The sequence below is a fragment of the Sphaerodactylus townsendi genome, linkage group LG01, assembly GCF_021028975.2.
Source record: "Sphaerodactylus townsendi isolate TG3544 linkage group LG01, MPM_Stown_v2.3, whole genome shotgun sequence".
Classification (NCBI taxonomy): Eukaryota; Metazoa; Chordata; class Lepidosauria; order Squamata; family Sphaerodactylidae; genus Sphaerodactylus; species Sphaerodactylus townsendi.
This window is the reverse complement of record NC_059425.1, coordinates 71513528-71535067: the sequence shown is the minus strand read 5'-3', so window position 1 is coordinate 71535067 and position 21540 is coordinate 71513528. Positions and strand designations below refer to the sequence as shown.

At 40.2% G+C, this 21540-nt stretch overlaps 1 protein-coding gene across 2 annotated transcripts in view; it reads right to left on the bottom strand.

Moving 5' to 3' along the window:
- BTBD9 (BTB domain containing 9) overlaps nt 1-21540 on the bottom strand; it is a 213735-nt gene that overhangs the window by 184659 nt on the left and 7536 nt on the right. For both annotated transcript variants that reach the window (XR_007246302.1, XM_048518360.1), the window contains exons 2-6: nt 15621-15832; nt 11142-11505; nt 8032-8296; nt 4224-4443; nt 2155-2274 (exon numbers count right to left, since the gene is read on the bottom strand). Coding sequence is in view for 1 of the 2 variants with exons in the window: in XM_048518360.1 (XP_048374317.1) it covers nt 2155-2274; nt 4224-4443; nt 8032-8296; nt 11142-11505; nt 15621-15805 (1154 nt within the window). In the remaining variant the exon portion in view is untranslated. The remainder of the gene's footprint in view (nt 1-2154; nt 2275-4223; nt 4444-8031; nt 8297-11141; nt 11506-15620; nt 15833-21540) is intronic.

Genomic DNA, 21540 nt, shown 5'->3' with positions numbered 1-21540 from the left:
TACAAAGTATAGTTAAGCCACATATCAAAGACATATTTTTCAATCTGCAGAATTTATAAGCATAAGCATAAGCATTTTATTGTCATTGTGCACGCACAACAAAATTTACAGCAGCATTCCTCGATGCACACAATTTCAGACTCATACATCATCCTCACTTTCCCCTTCTTCCACCCATCCCTACACAGCCCCAAATACATCAATATGAAGCAGAGGAGTTTAGCATAGCCACAGCTCTAGAGTAGAAGCTGTCTCTAAGCCTCTTTGTCCTAGTTCTGAGGGCCCTGTATCGTCTGCCAGATGGTAACAGTTTAAAAAGAGAGTGTGCTGGATGAGACGGGTCCCTCAGAATATTTTGGGCTTTATTTAGGCTTCGGGAATTATAGATTTCTTCCAAGGAGGGAAGAGGGCAGCCGATAATCCTTTGTGCAGTAGTGATCACCCTTTGGAGCGCCTTCCTATTCGCCACTGTGCAACTGGAGAACCATACACAGATGCAGTAGGTTAGGACACTCTCTATAGCACAACGGTAAAAGGACACCAGAAGTTTTCCATCCAGTTGTTGCTTCCTTAAAAGTCTCAGAAAGTACAGTCTTTGCTGGGCTTTCTTAACCACCGCGGCAGTCTGTACGCCCCAGGTCAAGTCCTCTTTAATCATAACAGCCCAGAAATTTAAAACTAGCCACCAGCTCCGCTTGATCTCCATTTATAGTCAAGGGCTGAATTTCCTGAGCTATTCCTTCTATAGCCACTATGAGCTCCTTTGTCTTGTTAGTGTTAAGAACCAGGTTATTTTCCCCGCACCATGAGAGCAGTCGATCCACTTCATCCGATAGGCAGACTCATCCCCTCCAGAGATGAGCCCCACCACCGTTGTGTCATCAGCAAATTTGATAATGGTGTTACTATGATGAACAGGAGAGTACAATCATATGTATAAAGGGTGAACAGTAAAGGACTCAACACACAGCCCTGTGGCGTTCCCATATTTAGAGTAAGAACTGAGGAAACCCGATTTCCCAGTCTAACCCTCTGGGAACGTCCAGACAAGAAGTCCCTAATCCACAAACAGATTGAATGTGAGAGTCCAAGATCCACAAGTTTTGTCACCAGTCTTTGTGGCGAGATTGTATTAAATGCGGAACTAAAGTCCGCAAAGAGCATTCGCACATAATTCCCCTGATGTTCCAGATGCGTCAAAGCAGTGTGGAGGCTAATGGCAATGGCGTCCTCCGTAGATCTATTAGTCCGATATGTGAACTGATGTTTATCAAATGTATCTGGAAGGCAAGAACTAATATGCCTATGGACCAGTTTTTCAAAACACTTCATGATGATGGGGGTGAGTGCCACTGGTCTATAATCCTGAAGATTGTCAGCAGGAAATCTCTTGATTTGACCATATGGACCATATTGACCATATTGGGTACATACATTATTGTGATTAAGATATAGGGTTAGGAAGGGGGAAAATTAACAAATTTCAGTTTGGGTGCCAGATGTTCACCATTCATCACCACACAGTTGCCTCAAAATCGTTTTAATTTTTCATAATCCAAGTTCTTTTCCTTGATTTATTGCTTTATGAAACTTTTATGCCGCCTCTCCAGGACCTTGCCTGAGGCAGTTTACAAAATAAAAACAAAACATTAAAAAGTAATAATTAAAATTCAGAATAAAAATGTAACCTAACCTTAAAAATCAGACCATAAAAACAAACCACTCACCACTTAAAATAAGTTTCCAGACAAAAACGATGTTTTTTAAAATATCAACCCCCTAACTAAAAGCTTGAGTGAACAGAAATATTTGGGCCTGATGTGCCTAAAAGAAAGCAACGCACAAGCCAGGCAAGTCTCAAGGGAAAGGACATTCCATAAGTGTGGGGCCACCAGACTCCTAAATCTATAAATCATGCTTTTTGAAGAACAATCAAACACCTTCAGCAAATCAGCTAAAGCTAATAAAAGTATCTTGTAAATAGTTGAGTAACTGCAATTCTGCACAGTTACTCATGTCTAACCCAATGATATCAGCGCGTTTAGTTTAGAGTAATTCTGCATACATTTGTCCTGTAAATCCAACCGCCCAAAGCAAAATAATGCAAACCCATATAAAGAGATGTCCACCAACATAATCATATTATGCACTGACCTGCAAACCCGGGCTGGAAAGTACAGTTTTTGCCATGACCGACAAAGATATTTGGAATGATCAATTACACGAATCCAGTCCAGCTCATCCATGGACACTTCGATATAATAGGAATAAGATCTAGGGACAGCAAAAATAATATTAACAATGAAATATCAACATAGTTATTTCAGACAACACAATTAAACCTAAAACTTGACTACATTAAGGTCAGGTCACATGAACTCCACAGGACAACATAACGAAAAGTGTTTAGTGAATTATACCTTTAAGTAGCAATATAAAAATGTATTACTTTTTAATGCAACCAGGACTCCAGTTTCACAGAAATTATTTGCTATGGGCACATCTCAGGCTGAAATATAATTATATGATAAAAATACTTTGAGGTCTTTTTAATGGCGAAATTCACCATCTCAATAAAATGAAGCAGTCCCCCTTCAAACATGATGGAACATTAAATGCAGACATTTAACATGCCTAAGTCATAAAAAGATAATTTTGCATTCCTCTTTCATGATCTAAATTTAAATGCCAACTGGAGTTATTTCTGCTACAGTATCAGAAAGGAAGCTTAGGAGAGATTTAACAGAATTTTAAACATCAGTATGCAATAAAAAGAAATGGAAGGTGATAGGTTTTACCTTGTGCTATAATCCCTTTTCCATTGCTTTTTTTCAGTAACCCTTGTTTGAATAAATTGTATCATATAAATCTCTGTTGACTTATTGTACAAATGAATAGTTCTGGCTTATCAGAAACATGAACTTTGTGATAGGCAATCTTACGCCCATTTTCTTGGGAGCAAGACCCAATGAACACAGTAAGATTTACTTCTCAGAAAGCGTACGTAGAATGGTAATGACATCCTCACTTTCTTATAGTAGAAGTTGATTGCTCCAGCTCACTAGTGTATGCTTTATTATCACTGATGTAGGAATTATACAAATATGTGGGAAAGGGCATACCAAATTTTGGTATGTGTGTATACATACTTTCAACAACTCCCTAAACAGAAGGTGAAGCATTGTATGTCCCACAGAAACAGACAAATGATTCTGTACTTGGACCCAGCATACAGATTGAAAGTATCTGCTCTATGGGGCTACACACAGATACGGGAGATGTCTCTACACACCTGATGCAACTCTCAGGTTTGCAGAAAAATTTTAACTTTTTCAAACGGAAAGGATAAACCAGAATTTTTCAATACTGAAATCTGGGGAGATAAACCACAGCAACCATTCCGGACTGCCAAGGCAAATTCAGACAAGTGTCATGGATGTTATTATTTCATTTATACCTCACCTTTCCCTCCGGTCGGGACTCACAGGAGCTTCACTTGTTCTCCTCTCTTTGATTTTATTCCTCACAAAAGGTTAAGCTGAGACTGTGAAACTGATCCAAGGAACCTAGCAAGCTTCCATAGCAGAGTGGTTACTCAAACTCTAGCTCTCTCTAATCCTAGTCTGACACTCTAACCCTCTGACTCTTTGGTTTCCTAGTTTATCCCTACTGGCTGGCTGCTTCATTTTGAAAATCAAGTTGTGAGGGAGAAAGAATGAACAGGCAGACAGGACAAACCAGAAGGAAGAGTGAAGGAAGTAAGAAAAACTGAAGCAAAGTGGTGAGGAGAGAAAAGAGAAATAGAGAAGATGATGGTGAGACAAGACCTTGAGGGAGAAAAGGAAGCAGGGAAAGGGGTGAAGCTGTAAAAGGAAGAGAAGAGGAAAAGCAGAAATCGTGTGTAGAGGAAAACAAGTAGGAACACATTTTGAATAAAGAAAACTCCATATTCAGATGCAGTAAACCTCTCAATATCAGTGCTAGAAGGAAACATCAAATTAAAGTTTTGGCCTCTATGTCCTGTTTGTTGGCCTTCCAGGACAACTGCTTGGCCACTGTGTGAAACAGGATGTTGAACTAGATGGATCACAGATCTGATACAACAGAACACTCTTTATGGTCTAAGTAGACATTTGGGCAAAAGTAGCTGTAATACCAACACTTTACAGCAGTTTCCCCTGGTCTAAAGTACTTCCCTGAAATTAAGCTGACTTGGGACATACCTGCTATCGCGGTCCCAAAGCAGTATTCGTATGTGGTTAATTATCGATGGTTGACCCAATTTAATTTCAATACCAGAACGGCAGTCATCATCAATTGGATGTCGAGAGAACCCATGATCCAAATCATAGTTTTGCGTGTCTCCATCTAACAAAGCAGATTTCAGTTCACCTTTAACCACTTGAGCTCCATATTTCATTGTGGCAATGTTCTCATCAGGTACTGCAAGGAATCGGAAGGGGGAAAAATTGACTGAAGGCACTTCTTCCAAAATGAAAAGAACAGCACACTTCTACAAAAGCATTTTCCAGAGTTCAGTGGAATAATTGTATACAATTTTATTAAAGATTTACAAAATTTCTCCTAACAATGATCAAGCAATCAAGCACAATCAAGCAAAAAACGAAGAAGAAGAAGAAGAGTTTGGATTTATATCCCCCCCTTTCTCTCCTGCAGGAGACTCAAAGGGGCTTACAATCTCCTTGCCCTTCCCCCCCTCACAACAAACACGCTGTGAGATAGGTGGGGCTGAGAGAGCTCCAAGAAGCTGTGACTAGCCCAAGGTCACCCAGCTGGTATGTGTGGGAGTGTACAGGCTAATCTGAATCATTGTGACATTGGTCATTGAGACATTGGACTAAGGTCATTGTGACATTGGACTAAGACACTGTACAGGTCCCATTAGTGTTAGATGTACTCAGCCACAGGCCATTTCCGCATGGCCAAAATATTCCAGGGTGAGCAAGGAAAATATCCCTGTGCAGCCAAGAATTCCACACAGTTCCCAGTGCTAACGCAGGCCTGCCCCGGTGTTGCCCCACGATATTTACCTTAGCCCGATATTTTCAAAAATGGCCAGTTTGGAGGTTCTTTTTAAAAATGCCGGTGTGACCTTGCTTGTGCCTGCTACTGTGCAAAGACCAACCAGGAGCAAGACCGGTTTATTTTTCCTGCCCAGCTGCCTGATCTCCCTGCCTAATGTTCATTCAAGCTGCCAATCAGGATGCAGGACATCAGGCACACTCAGAGGTGCTTGCAGCTGCCACTCAAAAACAGCAGCCAATCAGAACATGGGACACCAGGCATGTTCAGACATGCTTCTGAAGTAAATACAGAAGTCTGGCTCGTGCGGAGCAAACTGGAGCATTTCCTCCCAGTCCTAACTCTGCTCCTGGGAAGAAGTGGGGAGCCATTTGGAAGAAGAAATGGGGTTAAATTAGATGCAGTATGTAAGGCCCCAGTTTAAACCCAGTATAATTGTGTCATGTAGAAACGACCACAGTGTTCAAAACGGATTTTATTACTCATACACTTTGTATTCTTTAAAAGATGCAATATTCTAGAGATAGTTTAACACTCTTTTTAGACAATTGTTAAGGATAAGTATTTTGCCATTCAAATATCTTCCTGGAAAAAACAATTTTTTCATACAGTTTTTTCTTGATGATCTTAGAAACTGTACTATTAAGAGGTACAGATGACATGTTACTGCTAGCACCATTAACCCAACATCAATACCACATTTACTCAAAAGGACAACAACCCTGAATGTACGACAGTCCCCTTAACAAAAGGAGGTTATACACAGAAGCAGATAACCTTGAATTTAAAACAACCCCTGCTAAAAAAGGTGGCAATATAAATGAAGTTTTTTATTACATAATAATAAAAATACCATAAATATAGGCTGTAGAAGAAAAGAATTACTTACACTTTTTACACTTCTTTGCATTAACTATTCACAAACAGTACTGGAACACTCCATCTCATATTTAAAGAGGCAAGAAACTAGCTTTTATATCCCCCACCCCGAGATGAACCACTAAACTAAGATAAACTGACCACCTGGCTGTGCAGTTCTAAACAAAATTACAACCTTCTTAATCCCTTGAGATCAATGAGAGAGAGAGAGAGAGAGAGAGAGATCTCCAAAGAAATGCACAGTTAACCAGTCCTCATACTCATTCACAGTGCTTTCTTGTAGGCTTGGAAATCACATTTTCCAACAAAAGGTGTTATATATCCAATCCAGCATCTCCTGGTAATGCAGTAGAGATGCCTGACTGCTATTGTCAAATGGCTGAAAGAGAGCAAACTGGACCTGAACCCAAACAACTCAGAAGTGAAGCTGGTTGGGAAGGCAAAGATCTTGAAGGATGTTGTCCCTCTCATTTCCAGTGGAGTTCAGCTGACCTTCACTGACTCAGCTAAAAGCCTTGGGCTTATGTTCCTCCAGCAACAATGCTGAACCTAGTAAGTTCATGCAATTGCATAAAATGAAGTCACCTAGCCAACTGGAGCCATATCTCTGTAGCATCAGGTGGAATGAACAGGTCTCCCCTCTACAAAGGCCTCCCCTAAAAGCCACCTCAGAAATGCCAGTTCCCCTATTATCAGGAGTTAGACTAATCACCCCCAGACTGCAGTCACTCCATTGGCTGCCCATCAGTTACCAGGTTCAGTTCAAGATATTGGCTATCACTTACGAAGCCACTCATGGCTTGGGTCCCTCATACCGGCAAGACTGCCACTATCTTCCAACACTCCACCACAGAAGCTTCCCTCTTTACAGCAGGTCCTTCTGCAGGTGCCACCTTGCACACAGGCAAAAATCAACAACTACCTGTACATACATTCACTGGTATTCCCCTCTCCTTTATGGAAAGACCTGCCTGATGATGTTGGGAAAGCTCCCACCTTCCTTGCTTTCTGCAATCTAAGCAATTTTTCAGGAGGGCTTTTTATACATATAATAGGGCCATACTGTACTGAAATGCTTCAGAAAGATGAACGGATAAGGGACAGGGATTGTAGACTATACTATGATGCACTCTCTGTAACTGAAAGTATGTTCCCACTCTGTAATTTTTGCATCATTTAAAATGTTTTATCCCAATGGTTCTCAATCTAGGGGTCAGGACCCCTTTGCAGGTTGAACGACCCTTTCACAGGGGTCGCCTAAGACTCTCTGCATCAGTGTTCTCCATCTGTAAAATGGATAAATGTTAGGGCTGGGGGTCACCACAACATGAGGAACTGTATTAAAGGGTCACAGCATTAGAAAGGTTGAGAACCACCATTTTATCCTTTCAATTCTGTATCAGACTTTTGATTTTCAAGTTTCTGCAATCCACATACCACTGCATTGTTTATTGGCTGTCCCAGCCTTTTGGTCATATAGACTTACACTGTGAAATCTGCCTGGAGTCTCAGTGACAGACTATGGAAAGCATGAGTAAAATAAACAACAGCTATAGCTAATGTGTTAAACCACTGTAAATTCAAGGGGTTTTGAGTTTCTCTCTCCTTGGGAAAAAAAGTACAGGACTACTAGTCAACTCTAGGCTGCAGCACAAAAGAAGCAGCAAAAGCTGGAATATGATTTCTGAGCCAAAAACATGAGTCAGTAGAGGAATAACTCCATCCCCACTGTTCCTACCACTTCTTATTTTCTTATTAATTTTCAGACAAGGAGCTGTAGTTTCTAAATCTAGCAAGTCCACCTGACTCCTGCTCTCTTCCCTGGAACTCAGAGCAGCTTAAAAGGCAGTATTTGAAAGACTGTCAACTTTCACTGCTACTCCTCTCTGCTGGAAAATGAACTGGGACACTTCTTCCAAAGCTGTCCAAAGCATGTCTGATATGAATCACCTCTCACAATCAAGGGGTATATATACCCGAATGAAAGAAAAAACCCCATCTGTTTTTACAAAGCCAAAAAAGGTAAAACATGCCACCCTCCTATAGCTTTTAATTATAGGAAGACATATAAAGCACTTTCTATACAAGATGGAAATGTACAAGGCTTACTTAACATGCCCCTATAGTTGAGGTCCATGTCCCGACTTTCTGATCGAACTTTAATGGCATCCAAAATCGCATCAGGTGAGAGCAATCCAGAAGGCCTGACAACATTTAGAAGCTCCATCAAGCTCATCAGTGGCAAGCGTACTGCCTGCATTATTTCAGCATGATTTTCCTTAGGATTGTGTTTACACCAGTTCACCAAGGCTTGGAAAATATCCTTTTCAGGAGCTGCAAATGAATCTCTCACTACAATACTGAGAAGGGCAGCCTAAAAAAAAGAAGAAAAATAACATAAAGTTTACCAGTGAACTGTTAAAAAGACACATATACAGACTGTGTACTTTCACCATGTACACATACTGTTCACTTGTAAATAATTTCTACAAGTTTGTGATCAACATTCTTCATATCTGTAATTGGTATGATCTTGGTTTCTTCCAACATGGCTTCTCAACACCTTAAAACTCTGTGACTTAAGGGCTCAAAATGCTGCCTTACTGATATTCTGGATAGAATAGCCTTTTGAAGTTGAAGGATTACAACTGGGATGATAACATCTTGCTTCTTGAATGTGTATCTTGCCTTTGTACCAATGCTATTTTACAGTGCAGTTAGTCCTATTCTAGTTTAGGTTTTATTATTTTAATCCTCACTGCTTTGTATTCTTTTGATAACATTCTTGCACAATTTTAATTAATTCCTTTATGTCTTGTCTTCAGGTGACTTCAATCTAATTCTAGTCCTAGACCCTTATGGCTACACCTACCAGAATAACTGTTTTGTGAAACTCACTCTGCAAGGTGATTTTCTTAACTGTAATCCCAGGAAGGTTGAAAGTTTTCCCCTTGGCTTCTGGTTGTTTGGGTAGACAAAGAAGCTGGTAGCAGTTACCAAGGCTGAGGTTTGTGGATTCAGTCCTCAGGGTTTTGTAAATGTTTATTTCTGCCCCTCCCAAAAGTGAAATGCCCTTGGCTTAGGGTATCTTCACATTATGTCATCTGCTTTGAGTTTGAGCAAGAAATGCAGACTATTATACCACTAGTAATAACAACAACAACAATAATAACTTACCTAAATAAATAAAAGCCTAAAGACTGCATGACAAAGTTTTCTCTTACAATAAAAAGGCAATAAAATTTTGTCCTTCTCATCTTGGTATGCTGTATGTTTTAGCAGGTGTTAATTATTAATTTAATAGAGCCTACATATATCTTAATTATAATTCTATTTTGTCTATGTTTTAAATTGTGCTCTATCTGTTTTTCAATATGTTGTACACCGCCCAGAGCCCTCTGGGGAGAGGGCGGTATTTAAAACCAATAAATAATAATGATAATTGGTGCTACTGTCACAAAATTCTACATAGCAGTTCAAAGTTAAAGCCAAAACTATTCCATCAGAAGGCTTCCCAATTATCTAATCTTTAGTTTAAAAAAGACAATTATAGAACCTGCAAAACAATTGTCTCCCATTTATAAAATAGCGTACACACGATGTAAAGCTGCTCAAAAGATCAATGTTTTTCTGTATTTTAATAGCAATACTTGAGATAACATTTTAATGCATTATTTTATCTACACCTCTCTATTTTACTCACTCTATGGAAACCTCAACCTACAGTTACATTTTCTAAGAAATCTAAATCTTTTTTATTAAATTCACATTTAAGCCTAATCAACAGCATGTTCACCATTAATGATTTCCAAGGTTAATGACAACATATGAGCAAAGGACAGGATCAATAGTAAGGAATTAAGAGTTATGGGTGCCCTTTTGGGGGCCTGTTTTAACACCCCTAAGTATCAAAAGCAAACAAGGTGAAATATCAGAGAAGTACCGTATATACTCGTGTACAAGTCGACTTTTTCACCACATTTTTAATGCTGAAAAAGCCCCCCTCGGCTTATATTCGGATCTTCTACTCAAGTATATTTATTTATATGCAATTGTATGTGCTATAGCTGAAGCTCTGTTTGTGTAACCCAGGATCCATTGGGGGGAGCTAAAGAGCTCAGATTTTCCATATAAGGAAGAAAAGGCTCCATTTCCTCAGAATTGTTAAGAGGAGTTCAATCGTTATGAACTGTATTTGCAAATTTCAGGGCTACCCTTGAAGGCTTGACAATAAGGAGAGAGGGCTCAGCAAAGAACAGCAAAGCTGTAAGTCCATCAACAGTGCCACAGGACACAGCTAAAAGAACTGTAAAGGACTGAGACCCTGCTAGTCTGTTTTGCATAGCAGGCCAGAACTATTATATGTTGATTATTGTTTCTGTATTGGTTTGCCATATTTCATTGTTACACTGCACACTATTGTTTATGAAACAGAAAACAGATTTAAAGTTTCTTTTGTTGTAAGTCTGGTGAATGTTAAGGGTCACAAGGTGGGATCAATTTCTCAATTTCTGATAATATCCCTCTTAAAATCTAAGTTGGGTTACATTTGGACATACAGATGAGGAGGAATCCAGTTTTGAAGGATTTTAACTCTTGTGTTTTAGCTTGGTTTTAGCTTGGTTGCTGATTGAGCTAAGGTTTTTGTACTTTTAAAGTTATTGTTGAGACCAAATTGTTTTTGTTGCCCCTCTTTTCCACTTACAGAGCTAGTTTACTGTTTTTCTTTGAAATAAATATTCAAAAACATTTAACCTACTGATGCCTCAATTAATGTAATTTTATTGGTATCTATTTTTATTTTTGAAATTTAACAGTAGCTGCTGCATTTCCCACCCTAGACTTATACTCAATAAGTTTTCCTAGGTTTTTGTGGTAAAATTAGGTGCCTCAGCTTATATTCAGGTCATCTTATACTCGAGTACATACAAGTAAATGAAACAGTGTTCTGCATCAGGAAACATGCAAACATATAACATAAACTAAAGTACTTACTTTGCATAAATATTTAATTCCAGGAAGTTGTCATGACAGAAATGTTCAGATCAATAAGTAGGGATAAATAAGACTAGTAAGATGATGGAAGCTGAGCAACTTTCTCCCCTGAATATACCAGGGGCTGTTTCAGACACTGCCTTCATATTTTAACCAAAATGTTTACAATCATCAATACAAAAACCTTCAGGGTTTTTAATCAAAGTTTTAAAATGGATGCTTACCTTAGAAAGTGACAGGAAGCCTTCGCTAGCAAGCATCTCTTGAGCATTTCTGTCCATAAACATACAGCACATACAGGTCAGTTTGGGGAGCAAGTATAGACTTGCAACGTCATAGGTCATGCAAACATTCTGAATGTTAAGGATGGTGCAAAGATACTCAGAGGTGGAATCTTCCAGTTCTGGGAATCCATATTTATTAGCCAAACTCAAGAAGTCTAAGAGGACCTCCTCCTTTTCATCTCTTAATGTGGCACGACCCGTGTAAATATATTTTAATAACATTCTGAAGGCTTCTGCAGTGGTGTCTTGGAGAGGAATTTCTGCTTCAGGCTGAGATTCACGCATTCCACCATATAGCAGTGCTCTGTGCAGATGTGCAAAGAAAAAGAAATAATGTGGAAAAGTACACATTCTAATAATAACAAACTCATTGTTAGTCTTTAGCAGACAAAAAGCATCCAGCATAGTTTCAGAATTTCACTTGCAAGAAAAATTCCAGCACTTCAAAAACAATTTGGCAGCACTGGATTTGAGGACCCGCTAAAACAACCCTGCATTTTAATACACAGGTGTCGGGCAGAAAGTTTGTCTTAAGGAATGACTGGCCTTCCAACAACAACAACAACAACAAGGAGGAGGAGGAGGAGGCTGGATTTATATCCCACCTTTCTCTCCTATAAGGAGACTCAAGGTGGCTTATAGGCTCCTTTCCCTTCCTCTCCCCACAACAGACACCTGGTGAGGTAGGTGAGGCTGAGAGAGTTCCAAAGAACTATGACTAACCCAAGGTCACCCAGCAGGAATGTAGGAGTGCAGAAACACATCTGCCTCTGCCACTCAGGTGGAGGAGTGGGGAATCAAACCCAGTTCTCCAGATTATAATCCACCTGCTCTTAACCACTACACCACGCTGGCTGTAATTAACAAGTTGTCCAAAGATCTAGATTCTTGAAGATACTGAAGCAACCAAAGTGCTTTCCTACCATGTTTTATTAAATATGTAGGAAAGGTCATAGCAGGAATGAACCAACTGAAAAAGTCTACACTCTAGCTGCAGAATATAAAAGATGGTCAGACATTTTATGCAGCCCGTTACAACAGAGGGCAGTTTTGATAACTAAAAGAGCACCTACATGTGTTGAATAATGGTAGTGTAAAATAAACTTGAGCTGTCGTGTGGTCACCAACTCACATAATTATGGAGAGAGAAGATGGAACTAATTTTTCTGTAATGTGTGAGATCACTTTTTCTAATAGTGAATTCAACAGTCTAATGCTTATCAAGAGGTTACTGAAACAAGGCTACCACAGGCAGGGTAAGGGTTTCTGCATACTCAGATTCCCAAGCTATGCAGATATATTGTAATTTTGTTTATAGAAGAAAAGAGTGTAGAGCAATTTTACAACAGCACAGACATCTGAGATTCAGAGATATGGGAGCAAGTGGTTACCCGTCTAACATGATACTCAAGTATTTTACTGTATTACACTATGGGGGGGGGGGGGATTTCCCAACTTCTGACTTCTTGTGGCATCATCTAGTAGGCTGGAGCACGGAGCTCCCAACAGGGAGGGAACTTCCTGAGAGGGAAAAAAGGGAGGCAGGGAAAGAGGGAGAAGGCAGGTGTGCATTTTAACAGTTGTCCAGGGACAGGGCTGCTTCCCAGCACCTGACAGCCTGTTCCACCCTCCTCCTTGTCACAGATGTCTTCCCAGGGACCCTAGAGCACCCCCCAACTGGCAGCCCCACCTTCAGACTTACCAGCAGGAACAGGGACCTCCTGAAAGTCAGAAGCTGAGAGAAACTGCACAGAACTGGCAGGAGGGCCTGAGCAGCAAAAATAAGCCTCAGCAGTTCCAGGGGAAAAAGTGGAGACATCACAACCCTGGCCAAACTGCAATCAGCAGTTATCATCAGCCTTAGAAGAGAATGAGGCAGGCTCAGCACAGCCTCAACTGGGCTGCAATCAAAGGGGAGGGCCAAGAAAGCTGAAGAGCCAGTCCCAGGCCAGAAGGGCTTGACAGACAGCTCACCAGCCACTAGTAGGCTGGAGCACGGAGCTCCCAACAGGGAGGGAACTTCCTGAGAGGGAAAAAAGGGAGGCAGGGAAAGAGGGAGAAGGCAGGTGTGGTACATGGGCTTAAGGTTGCAGGAGTGATATTAACTGCCTGGCAGAAGTAAAGAACTTATAAACAGAAGCCAGAGACACGTCTTCATTGATCCAAAAGATACCTGAACTCCTAAGAGGCCAATGTGGCCTACCTGGCAAAGGCAGTTAGCAGAGGGGCACTCACAATAGTCAACTAGCAACAGTTTACTTATGACTTACTTATGACTTTTAAAACATGCTGAAATGATGCCAAAAACCATTTACAGAAATAAATATCAACCTTTACAGTCATACCTGCTGAAGTACATGAAAACAGAAAGTAATGCAAGTTCTTCTTTTATGATACGCTGAATATGTTGCTCACTAAGACTTTAGTGTAATTAGCCTTTGTATACTAAACTTCCCCATAAATAGACACAGAATAGGAAGGTGACTGGAATTCTATTAGGAACTTAATCAGAAATTAAAATTAAAGTAATTACACTTACCAAAATGGAGCATAAATTATACTTAATAAGAAAGCAACATAAGCAATTGGCTTTCCTAAATGCCATAATCATAGGCAAAAACAACGGATGTGGTGCAGTTGGGTAATTTTAGATTCTGGATAACAGTCTTACAGGGACCTGCTTTAGAGAATAATATAGACTTCAAATGTGAAACTACCAGCAGTTTGGGGGGGAAGGGGCTTCTGCTGAGCCCATGAGCTTGTACCCTGACATCACTATTGAACATCAATATATACAAAACATAAAAATGTTGCATTTCACACTTCATAACACAGTAAACTACCACAGGAAGTTCATAACCAAGTCCCAACCCTGAAGGAGCAAAAACGGACACATCCAAATAGAAGAACAGATTCAGCATACTCCATGGGCATGCAGAAAATATTTGCTTGTAAATTGTGGTGGAACAGTCCTGCTCTGACCTGAAGGCCCTATTCCACCATGCCCTAAAGTTTTTCTCAACATCTGGAAGGGCTTTTCTCCCTCTCTGATTAACTGCCACCACCAATTGGTCTTTGCAGGAATTGCTTATTGGGAAGGCTAGGACTCCCATCTTTCCTTCCATGGTCACAGGCACTGCCTCTGTATCTCCTGCTATCCAGCATCTGGTTATAATGGGGACAGCTTACTGCCTTGTGCACGACTGGGGAGTAGCCTCCTTGACAGCTTACGCTTCCCCTTTCCCCTACAGCTCCTTTAAATACCATGTCCAATATGTTGAGGGTTTATATGGTACAAAGAACAACTAACAGTATCAAAAGTTGTAAAGCATTTATCTAAAAAGAACATGTCCACAACCATACTCACAGCACACCAGATTGAGCAAAGGATTCAAAAGAAAAGGGGAACATACAATTCCTCTGGCCCTCCTATACATGCCCAAATAGACACTAAATACATGGAAGGCTCCTGTTCTATAGGGCTTCCATTATCTTGAATCCTCTTTCAGGTGTGCAGCCCAGCATATAACAATAGCTGCATCCTACAGATCTGAGATCAGTCTGCCTTGATGAAGGTGGCACCCAAAAAGCCCCTGCTGCTTGCTCCCAGGAATTTTATCTTTTCTCTTCCTTCTCCCACTGACCAGGTCAGGCCAGGTAAAGAAAGCTTTTCCTGAAGTTTCCAGGAAACTTTTCTTGAACTCTTTTTAAAACTTAATTCCTCCAAATCTTTGTTCTCTGTCTAGATATCATCTGTCTAGCTGGACAAAGGGAGAGCTGGACCATCTATTAACGTTTCTAAAAGGATGGTTAAGGTAAGACTGGAAAGAAATTGAATTGACTTCCCCCCCACTTGCTTGTTCTCTACCAAGAGAAAAAAAACTTTTTAAACTCCAGGTGAAAGTTTTGCTCAGTTCAGATCTCCAAAGAAAAATGCCTGTCTCCACATAAATTGACGACTTCCATCCTTGATAATGCCTGTGACCTGAACTTAAAAAACAGAGAGAATTGAATTAATTAAACAGGAAAACTAAAACTGGGGGGAGAGGAGCTTAGATGTTTACATGAATTAAATTTGGGGACAACATTTCCAAATGATTTAATCTCCCACGGGCCACCAATTGGTATTTCACAAAAGCAACTACTACATGTATTTCATTCCTAACAACTTTTCATAAAGATGATCATACACAGATGGATGACATTTTCAACTGTAGTCCGCCTGAGACAAAGAAAATTTGAGATAACTGTGTAATGGTTCAAAAAACGATAGCATATATAGGCATCTTCTCACAAAGAAGGAACACTGTGACTTAACAGAAAGTGCTGACATCAGTGTGTTTCTTAGTAATTTTCTATTTTACCTTGCTAGCACAAAAAACTCTGAACACATCTGACATAAAGCCTAAAATACTTCACCTGAAATATGGACACCTCGCTGCCAGAATCACTCTGTGTGCAGGAAAACGTTTCTTTTCAACTATGAAGGTAACATCACTGTACTCCTCCCCATTCATCAGAACACCAACATGATCAGACAGAATGTGAACATGGTCAATTTCCCCTACTGCTGTGTAAGGACGGAGTGGGTGACTGTTACTCATCTTGTGGGAGAAAAGTATATTGTATACCTGTAAGAACAAAGAATAAGGATATTAAAGGCATACATGGTTTTGCTGTTCATTTAAAAATTAATTGATATAAATAAAATCACATTTTTATTCAATGACTGACTAGTACAAATGCCATTTTGCTAAAACAAATCTGAGCTTAATGAAAGCAGAAGTCAGAAAAAAATGTTGCCAATCTAAGCACTCCGAATAAACAAGCCCATACAAAACAAATTAGAAGAAAGAAAATCATTAGGTTACGATGTTTCCACATAGCCAGCTTACTAATTATAAAGCCCTGTACAAGTTAAATTGATTCAGTAGCCACGGCAGTTCAATTAAGATCCATACAGCAGTGCTCAAATTAAATATTGAAATCCACACGAAGTGTTCTCATCCATAATTAGCTAGAATATGAGTATTTATGACTTATTCTCATAGGAGTCTGATTAACTCTCCGAAACTGAGATCACAGTGATTTTCAATTATTAATATAGGAAGCCTTTTCAAAGAATCGTGTTTTATAAGGCAAAGATACTAATAAGTCCTTGAAAACCTCTACTGGGAAAGTATTGGTGCCCCGTGCGCTTTCAGACTGAAGAGGCTTTTATGGAAAAATAAACCTTCTGCTCTTTACTTGCAAAGCCTAAAATATGTCCCAAGAGTGAAGTGGCATTTGCAAAACATATGCTTTAGCCATTTCGCTCTATTTGCAAAACCCATGTGGGGCATAATTTTGAAACTGTGTTTTTTGAACTTAAACTCACAGTTTGAGGAGGATAAAGTTCTGTGCATATTTAAATAAAATATATACTTTCAGAGGAGAACTCTGTGTCTAAGGAATCCAAAACCCAGAGCATTCCTTTGATTCTGACTATATATCCGTGCTGTATTTTCAAGTTCAAGTACACTTCACAAAAAGAGCCTCTGCACTTAGATGACTTGAAAATGATACTGAGGAGAGGGAAAAGCAACTTGAGACAAACCTGAAATGCCACACGCTCTCAGTTAAAAAATACCATGCTATAGAACTAGGCCCCAAGAGTGCATCTGGCAGCAAGGATAAGATTTTACTTGTTCATGGGAACAGTAGCAAAATAAATACATAGGTTTTATTAGCTCACAAAAAGGGCTTATACAAACAGGACTTGAATGACATATCTTTGTACTTTATGAGCAGAGAAACAGAATTTTGTGTTCAGATCCTGGATGCGTCTGCACTTATAAGAGTAACAGCCAAAACAGCAACAAGAGTAATTTAAATCACACACAGAGGGAATGAGAAATCTCACAACCAGAAAAGTAATTTATTTTCAAGGAACCCAAAAAGCAAAAAAGAATACATCTTTTAAACCTACAGTTGTAGACCTTCTTGGATGTTTAAGGGTTTCTAGACTTACTAAAACCCAATCAAACATGCTTCTTTAAAAAAAAAGACTTTAGAGAAACTTGCCTACTTCTGCTGCCAGAATCAAGAAGAGAAGAGTTTGGATTCATATACTGCTTTTCTCTCCTGTAAGGAGTCTGTAAGTGGCATTTAGCTCCTTCCTTTCCTCTACCCACAACAGACACTCTGTGAGGTAGGTAGGTGGGGCTGAGAGAGTTCTGAGAGAATTGTGACTAGCCCAAGGTCACCCAGCAAGCCTCATGGGTAGGAATGGGGAAGAGTGGGGAAGAGTCAGTCGCTCATGTGGAGGAGCAGGGAATCAATCCCAGTTTCCCAGATTAGAGTCCACTGCTCTTGACCACTACACCACAAGGGCTCTTGTTGAGCAAAACAGATTTTGGTAAAGTGGATAGAAATGCAGGGTTCAACTCTTCACTTCTGACAGCCACTCTTTTGGTCTAATCTGCCTCACAAGATTGCCTTGAGAATAAAATACAAGTGGGAACCCACAAGGACTTGCAGGGATGAGATCTCATTTTCCCCTTCCCTACTATTTCACCATTCCCTCTCCAGAAAGATAACACAGCCCTCCACTTTTCCTGCTTTCTTCTCTTACCCACCCAACAGCCAACCAAACTGTATCTGCCCCTGTCTCCAGCTTTCTCCTTCCCCCTGCTAGCAGCTTCTATCTAAGCAAACCATGACTCAACAGTGTGCACCTGGACCAGGTTTAGTTGCACAGTATAGAACACACAAGAGCTGTCAGGGGAACCTCATTTCCCCTATCAACCTCCTCTTTCTCTCCTCACAACCAAAATATTATCTCCCTGCTTTTTGGTTCTTCCCAGTCATTCACCAATCTACCTTTTATCTGCATTCCATTCTTAGCTATATTTATTATTTACTTCATTTATACCCTGGTCTTCTCCACAGTGGAGACCAAAGCAGCTTACACTGTTCTCCTCTCCTCCTTTTAATCCAGACAACAACCCTGTGAGGTAGATTAGGTTGCAAGTATGTGAGCTTCCACACCAAGATGGAATATGAACCTGAGTCCTCCAGACCCCTACTCTGAAGCTCTAAGCCCCACACTACACTAGTGTTCATAGGGTGGCTGCTTTGCTACAGTAGCCAGAAGTCTGGTCTTGTTGACTCATGCAAATTGGTTGGTATCTAGTCACACAGTGGTTTCAGCAAGCCAAGGGCTACCAACCCGCAGGTGGGACCTGAAGATCTAAAATTACAACTGAACTCCAGACAACAGAGATCAACTCCCATGCAGAAAATGGTTGCTTTGCAGAGTGCTTTCTATGGCATTATATCTGGCTGTGGCGCCTCCCCTTCACTAAACCCCATCCTCTTTAGACTGTACCCCAACATTTCTAGAAATTTACCAGCTTAAAGATGGGAACCCTAGCCCCAGGCCTGGCCCCAGTGAGCCCCCCTCCTCAAAGATCAAACCGCTTTGGAGAGGGCTCTGGCCACTCTCCCTGCCTTTTCTCACAGAAATTCCTGCCTGGAATCTTTCCTAAAGTCACAGGCGCTCCTTTTCTCGGGGCGGGGGGGGGGGGGGGGGGGAGGCAGGGTTCAAACCCTTTCATGTGTTGTTTTTTAAAAAAGATTTCATTATTTTCTGCAAACCTGGGGCAGGTTTCAGATATCAGGTTTCCTGGAGAAAATGGCTACTTTGGAGAGTGGACTCTATGACATTTCATCTGGCAGAAGTCTCTCCTTTCCCCAAATTCTGCCCTCCTCAAACTACACTACAAAATCTGCAGGAATTTCCCAACTTGAAGCTGGCAACCTAGCACAGGCCTGGTCCCAATGATTCCTCCTTCACAGCCTAAAATAGGCCTGGAAAGAGCCCTATGCCAATTCCCTTTTACTGACAAAACCAAGCTTGGAATGCTGTGGTTGAATTGTAGGGCCACTGAGGGAATCCATTACTTAAAGCTTACTTACAGACATCCATTTATCATTTGGACTTTTTAAAACTCCCCAATCTTTTTTGTTTTAGATTTCAGTTTTCTGCAAACTTGAAACCCTTTTCAGGTTTGTAGAAAGATCACTCTTGCCCATTCACAGTTCCATTCACTGGTTTTAAGTATCCACAGATTTGGCTGACTTCACTTCACTATTAGAATATAGCATAACCACACAAGCTCTGCAATAAGCAAACTCTGCAATAAAGAACAAGATGAAAGACATCTTTTTTTAAAAAAAATCCTTAGATCTATGTTGAGCTGCCCTGTCTACAGCTGGGATGAATCACTTACTTCTAGCTGGGTCATATCAACAAAGTATATGGATGGACTGGTGAGAGGGGCAGCTCATTTTGGACCCGAGTTGCAACAACAGTTAACTATGGATTATTAAGCTCATCCAGTGGACAAGCCTACGCTCACGGTCATTGTCACAGAGGCCCAAGTCCAAACTGAGCAACCTCTGGGGCACTGCCAGAACTACAAGGGGGCTGCTTGGATCAGCTTGCTCCATGGGCTGTTTTAACATCCAAAGCTTCATTCCAAAGCTTTAACATTCAAAGCTTCTTCGCTCAATCCACAACTTTCATGAATTTTAATAAAGCAATAAATGCAGTATTCATATCATACTTTACTTGAAGATCAAGTACCGGTATCTAGAATTTCTCAGAAAAAACAGTTGGTAGTGACTAGGTAAAACTCTGGTTTTTTGTCCTTGAAAAAAGAAACTATGGCATTGTGATGACAGGTAAAACCTTGAGTAGAGTTTGGAGTAATGACAAAATTGTAGAATTTAAGTGGCTAGAAGGAATAACATAGGAATTGCCTGGAATACAGAATGGTATCCTATAAAACCAGACATTAGATTCCTGTTTCTATAGTTACTTACCCATCACCTCCCTCTGAATCAAGCCTATAATAATAAATACATATTTTTAAGGCTGCCTCCGAAAAGCAGATTTTTTCACAGTTCTTATTCTACATAGAAAGGGGGACGTTACTCTCTATATTTGATAGGGAACAAAGAGTTCCACTTTGAGAAATGGCACACTGGCCTTACATTTGCGCTTCACATAACATTTTAAATCAGAGCATTTCTTTACTGATAGAAGAGTATTATAATTAGTTCATTTTAATGCTAAAGAACCTCGTTTTTTAAAAACAACAACAACAGGGTTTTGACCACAGAGTAGGATTTATTTTGATGTTTAGTATTTGATCTATAATTGGCACAATATTGTCCACGTATGACACATGGAATAGCAGTGCTAATCTCTGAACATCCCCCCCCCCAAAAAAAAAATGAATGGTCCTCAGAGATTAGCACTGTTATTCCATGTATTATACATGTACAGAATGGTCTGAAAGGTAACTTTTCAGTTTCTCTGTGGACAGAAAACAACAATAAATAAATCAATGCAACTGATGGTTTTGCATACACTCTCTAATGTTGGCTTAAGCAACAGGTGAACAGTCAAGAAAATATGACACAAGGCTAAACCGAAGATACTTCTCAGTCAACAGAATTGCTTGCCTTATCTTACTTTTGACCTCCAAGTAGCTGCATACTCTTAAGACAACTTTTAGTGTCAGCAGCGAAACTATGAATTCTCACATTGTTTCAAGTGTTCAGGAATCCAGAAATCAGGATACAATTTGTAGTATATTTGCTTACAGTGTGGGATTTCTAAACATCACAGTAATTAAATTAAATAGGTATGCAGCAACAACTTGTTCCATGCAGCTCATTTAGCAAGAAAGGACAATATATAGAAGCAAATGATTAGAAATAAGGATCTTTCCCTATTTAGCAAAGGATTTACTAACTTGCTGCCACACAATATTCTGAAATGGAAATTTGTAGTTAATAACAACCGTCAAAAAAAGCATCCCTTGCCACCATGAATAAAACATGCCATTTCTGCATGGGAGCATCAGTGGCGTAGGAGGTTAAGAGCTCATGTATCTAATCTGGAGGAACCGGGTTTGATTCCCAGCTCTGCCGCCTGAGCTGTGGAGGCTTATCTGGGGAATTCAGATTAGCCTGTACACTCCCACACACGCCAGCTGGGTGACCTTGGGCTAGTCACAGCTCTTCTGAGCTCTCTCAGCCCCACCCACCTCACAGGGTGTTTGTTGTGAGGGGGGAAGGGCAAGGAGATTGTAAGCCCCTTTGAGTCTCCTGCAGGAGAGAAAGGGGAGATATAAATCCAAACTCTTCTTCTTCTTCCAGCCAATTACCCAAGAAAAATGAAACTATGCCATCATTTCCCAACAAGTACAGTTTATGTCATAGAATAGAGTCCTGTTAGTACAGTATATTTCCTACCATGTTGCTTGGTTTAATATACACAGTGGAT